At 29.6% G+C, this 5954-nt stretch overlaps 1 protein-coding gene across 1 annotated transcript in view; it reads right to left on the bottom strand.

The window, feature by feature from the left end:
• LOC105624569 overlaps window positions 1-968 on the bottom strand; it is a 5217-nt gene extending 4249 nt beyond the window's left edge. The window contains exons 1-3 of the mRNA XM_012205927.1: window positions 868-968; window positions 601-786; window positions 325-372 (exon numbers count right to left, since the gene is read on the bottom strand). Of these exons, the coding sequence (XP_012061317.1) occupies window positions 325-372; window positions 601-786; window positions 868-968 (335 nt within the window). The remainder of the gene's footprint in view (window positions 1-324; window positions 373-600; window positions 787-867) is intronic.
• Window positions 969-5954: the final 4986 nt, after the last annotated feature.

Below are 5954 nucleotides of genomic sequence, written 5' to 3' on the forward strand. Positions count from 1 at the left end.
CGTCGTTCGGTCCGTTCGGTCGAGTCTCAGTTCTTGTACAACTAAAAATAAATAATATATATATATAACTAATTATAAATAAATAATATATATTATTAATATATATATATATATATATATATATATAGGATGAATCAGTCATTGAATTAATTTTTTATCCTATGAGAAAATTATCGACTTCATACCTAATTGAATTATAATGTGAATTAACAGCCAATTATTTTCTCATAGGGTAAAAAACTGTTTAATGATGAAACTGTGATTCACCCTATATAAGTATACAAACAAAAATATTTAAATACAAAGCATTTGAATTTAACATACTTATTTATTTCTGCTTTGTCTTCAATGTCTATGTCCATCGTGTTTTCTCTAAAAAGAGATAGTTATTATTTCTTGATTTCATAAATTATGTGTAATAATAAATGAAAGGTAAAATATTGTTTTGCTCATTATCATTTATTAAATTGATTACATAGATATAAATTATTTTTAAATTAATTTTTAAATAAATTACATTTTTTTCCTTTTATATCTCTATTATATAAAAACAGACTTTGCGTTCACTAAAAATAAATTAAATTATAAATAAAAACTCACTTCCCACATTCTGGTCCAAAAAATATTGTCGGTATGGCATCTGGATGAAGACGAGCTCTCATTTTATTTATTTTGTACCATTTTTCTTTGAAATGCAAATGACACAACCGACAATTCTGGTACGCATATTCTGGACCTTTTGATTCTAAGTCCAGCCTTCCACACGCTCGTACCCATTGCAACCATCTATAAATGAGATATTTTATCAATAAAAATGTACATAAAATTGAAAATTGATTTATATAAAAAGTGATAAAAACAACACACCTTACATGTTCCTTTGGAAATCGGAAAAAATAACGCTTTTCTAAATTAAATTTTTTTGTGCACGCTGGTACTGCACACCATACATTTTTTCCTTTAATCATTTTGTTTTTGTTTTTTACAATTTTTTGGAATTGATGCAGCACCTGAAAGCTAAGATCAAAGCGCTCTTCCAAGAGAATTGCTAACCTATAGAGGAAAGCCCCCTATTATGAGAGCGCCTAATATGAGATAGCGGCGTTTCCGCTAAACTAATAAACGTTATCGTTGGTTCCACTATGAGTTTGTTGTTCTTGGATTGAACTATTTAGCGTGGAAAATTCATTATTAGATATCTGTAGTCATTGTAAAAAAAGATTAAAAAGATTAAAAAATTTGGATATCTTTAAGTTTCATTGAGATGAATTTTAAATCTTGTTTATTATTTAATAAAAGTAAATATTTGACAATAAATTCTTCAATGTAATAAATTCTGTAATGATAGAGTAAGATCGTTCTAATAGAAAAATACGAGATATGTTGAATTGTTTAATTAACAGAAGTTAGATTTGATGAATAAAACCGTAAAGCGCAAAAATCATAATATGAGATATCCAAAGTATTTTTAATTTGAAATTGAGCTATGCTTCTATGTCATAATAAAAATTGTTGTTAAAGTATAAATATTATTGTACAATAATAAAAAGGATAATCTGAATGAACATTAAATGCCTATTTCTGCTTGGTTTTAACTACTTGAAAATAAGAATGCATCATAAAAATGCATCGTTCGTTGAAAAATGTTTTTTTTATTTTTCTCGATTTCCATTCGACTTATGGAATTGTTCTTTTGGAACAACTAGAATCCATGGCGATAATGAATTGTTCGATTATTAAAAAAATATTTTTTTGTTTTCTGCTATTTCCGTTCATCATATGGAATTGTCCTTTTAGAATAATGTTTGTAATTGTCCTGTTTGGAACAAGTACAATCTGTAGTGAGAAGAAATTGTTCGATTTTTCAAAAAAGGAGGGCAAAAATAATCGTTTTTTCCATTTTCTTTATTGGAGAATGATTTGGAATAAGGTAATATCGCTTTGGAACAATATAAAACAAACTCAGAATAATCTGGAACAATTGTCAATTTCTTTTTCAAAAAGAATGAAATTTTGAACTAAAAGTTCCAATTTTGGCTCAGATCACTTACCGAGTTATTAATGATTAAAGTTAATCAATCAGCACGCAGACGGAGTATGCAAGAACAAACTATGGAATCCTCGCACTTGCTATACATTATTTCGATTGAAACTTATTCTAATTAATTGAAAATTATTTTAATTTTTAATATCAACAAATAAATAAATAAATAAATAAATAAAGTCTGAGCCAAAAATTGGCAAAAGAATTTTTAATTTAAAATTTCATCCTCGTTCACTCCCTGAAATATTAAAAGATACAGGACATCCTGTATACGATAAAAGTTGTATTCGCTCTGGCGCTTATAACGCTTCAAGTATCGTTTCATCCTTGTTTATTATATATTAAATAAGGACAATTGATACTCACAAGCGCTGTGAGCGCCAAAGCAAATGCGGCCAAAATAAGTCTACTCACAATCAGTAAAAAAATAGCAAAATAACTGAATTCATCATGATATAAAAATATAAGATATTCCATTTCCAAGGATACACAGTCGTCTTAAACATGGCGGCTACTTTTATCAATCAAAGCGTTATCCTAAATTTAGGATAAGCACTTGATTGGTTGTTCTGTTTTAGTTTGCTGGCCATAATGCGCAATAAATACCTTATATTCTTATATTATGGAATTTATTTGTGAAAAAAACATCTTCCAACGACATACATGGATAATCTTTTAGTTCCGCACGCGACTTTGCAACTGCACTGCTCGACACAGAACAACACACAGAAGTCCCATGTCGTCGTTGTGACTCCCTATATTTCCTCCATCACAAAGATTTTTTACGGAAGAACATAGGACCAGGCGCACAGATATATGAGAAATAAGAATTATTTGGTGGCACGAATAGATCCATGTGTACCGTTCGAGAATTAATTTAATTATAACTCTTAACGACAATCGTTGATATCACGCAGATATTATTATGTAGAATAAAAAACTGCGAAATGACATCAATGACTGTCGTTAAGAGTTGTAGAATTGCTCCCTTAATTGTATAGACATTCGTTCATGGAAGTTTGAACACCTGCATAAATTTCATTGAATAATCGTGTAAAAAATGAAGACATAAAACAGCAATATTATTTTTTTAAATATATTTTAGATCACTTGTACACATACTAACAATTACAAGTTTTATAAATTATTTTTTATTTTATGCCAAAATGTTTTTCCTTTGTTTTATCTTTATTTCGTAGAACATTGATAGTATAATAGGTTCAAAAATTCACTCTTGACATATAGAATTAAAAATAATTTATAAAGTTTTTGCTAGTCTACCCTCCACTTACGGGAATAGGTTGGCAATATACATTATAGCCCATATTTGTGTTCTCTGGGCGAATTTTTGAAATTTATCGATTATACTCATATCAATGTTCCAATAAAGACAATATTTTTTGGAATACAAAATTAAAACTAATTTATAAAGTTTTTGAAATTGTTAGTATGTATACAAGTGGTCTAAAAATATATTAAAAAATAATTACTGTTTTATAAAATCTTAATTTTTTACATGATCATTTGAGATAAAATTTGTGTGTGTGAATTTCCAATTTGAATGGTAGTGTATTACATGTGCGATCAATTTGAATGCTTTTTTCTTTTCAAACTAAATAAATTTCGCATTACAACAAAGGATATCCACACAAACTTGCATAGCCGCATAAATATATGCATAATAAAGAAAATTATCCAATTGCATTGCTCTTTTAAAGTCGTACGTAAAATGTGATTAGATAATTTTCTTTATGCAATTACGTTTATGCAACTATATATGGATATAGTTACTTTATACAAGCAAATAAAAATTTGAGGGGGTTTGCGTATTTGAAAAAACAACAGCTAAACTATTCATCAATTTATTTGTGTGCAAGTCAGCCACAAGGGAAAGACATACGCGCCGATCGATTTCATATGATTCAACGAGAAGACAGATCTCAAAGTCGATTTTACATATGTATGAATCGAATATAAGAGCTATATAGTTTTAGTTCTAGAAATCCGCAGTTCCAGCTGCAGTGCACAGCGAACGCACTATCACATTACTCGATTATATAAATCATGTCTTGAATGATTTGACAATCTCATTAAAAATATATAACACTATGACAATTTGTGTGTGTGTGTATGTGTGTGTAAAACTCAAAACTTCGAATATTAAAAAAATGCATAATTTTATTCCCATTAAATTGAGTTAAGAAATTAAAGTGAAGAAAATTGAGTGAAGAAGAAGATAATTTATATACAGATTTTTATAATACAATATAATAAAAACAAAATTGGAAATATCAAATAATTCCATTAACATTCGCAGAACACAATAACTAACAGTACATCAATGTTATGATTTCCTACTCAACAATGCAACTGTTATGTACAATATATTATATTGTTAATTACGAGCTGTGGGAAATTATGTGAGTAATATTGATGTAATGTTGCTATTAATTTATTTTCTGCGGTATCATCTTATAACAAAGAAAAAAAATGTAAAAATGTAAAAATTTAGATTCTGAGATTGTGCAAGTTATAATTTTGAATGACCTATAATTCGTTTAGAAAATTTTCTGATTCGATTTCTGCGAGGAATTGACAGGCTAATGTGATGGAACGTTCGCGTCGGCGTCGCATCTGAACATGCCATTAATCTCTAAACACTAGCCATTAGAAAAGGCAGATCCAATTTTGATTTTCGCACTCGGTCCGATCTGCCTTCGAGTTCGAGGATAATTCGCTTGCTCGACTGACAAGCGGACAGACCAAATGCGGATGCAATCGCGGTTAGAAAATCGGTTCTCCACATTAATAATTTCATACGATTGCTCTCTCATGATTCGACGAGGAGGCATAGATCGCTATTACAAATTTCTCCCTTTAAATCTTTCGATCGCTACTTATCTCGTTATGCGGTAGAAGCGCACAATGGCCCCACCAAACTCGTTACTCTCGACTCGATTTTTTTTACGTTAGGTAACACCGATTTAAATTTATCTTGAAAATCGAAGAGCTCGAATCTTATAAATTCATATTTTTCAAAAATATATTCCACATACATACATATAGTTAACGCAATTTTCTCTTTTAGATACGAGCGTTTGAGACTGCTTCAATAAAACTTTAAGTTAAATAACTTAATCGACACGAATTAAAAATAACAACGTCAATATTATAATTTCGCACTCAACCACATAAATTTAATATAACACATAAATTTAATATAACACATTATATTACATAAATTACATCGTTGAGTGTGAAATTGTAGCATTGATATTATGTTACTTTTTTTAATTGGGAAACTTTTAAATACTATTATGTTACGAATTCATTCGAAAATCTTCACTTTGTAACAAATGAATATGGGATCATCATACTCCGGACATCGAGCGAGAGTGTCGAATTGGTGTACTCGGCGAATACTAGACAACTGCAAGGAGTATTGGGCAACTGTCACACTCACATTTTAATCTTTATTGTAATAGACTGTACTCTGAATTTCATCGCATACTTTCCTTCTTTTAACAAAAACTGTCGCGTGTACGCAGGGATCGAGTCTTTTCGATGACGCTTTATCATTCATTTAACGCTTTTTTCTCTGTTACTTCTCTCTTTTTCACACACATGCACAGCATTCATTTTTGCTTTATCTTACTCCTTCTTTATGCACAACAAACCACGTCGTAAGACGTATCATGCGTTTTGCATGCTAGTCGAGGCATATAACAAAATTCGATATAGACTACAACAATAATAACGTTTTTACTACACACTTTTCTCACATGCGTACTTTCAACATGCAGTCTCATGCACACTTAATCCGCCATTCTAATACGTTGCCGTTCTAATACAATTTGTAGATTCTGTTACCTATAGGATATATATATATATATAATATATTATATATATA

The sequence above is a fragment of the Atta cephalotes genome (genome assembly GCF_000143395.1).
Source record: "Atta cephalotes unplaced genomic scaffold scaffold00081, whole genome shotgun sequence".
NCBI lineage: Eukaryota > Metazoa > Arthropoda > Insecta > Hymenoptera > Formicidae > Atta > Atta cephalotes.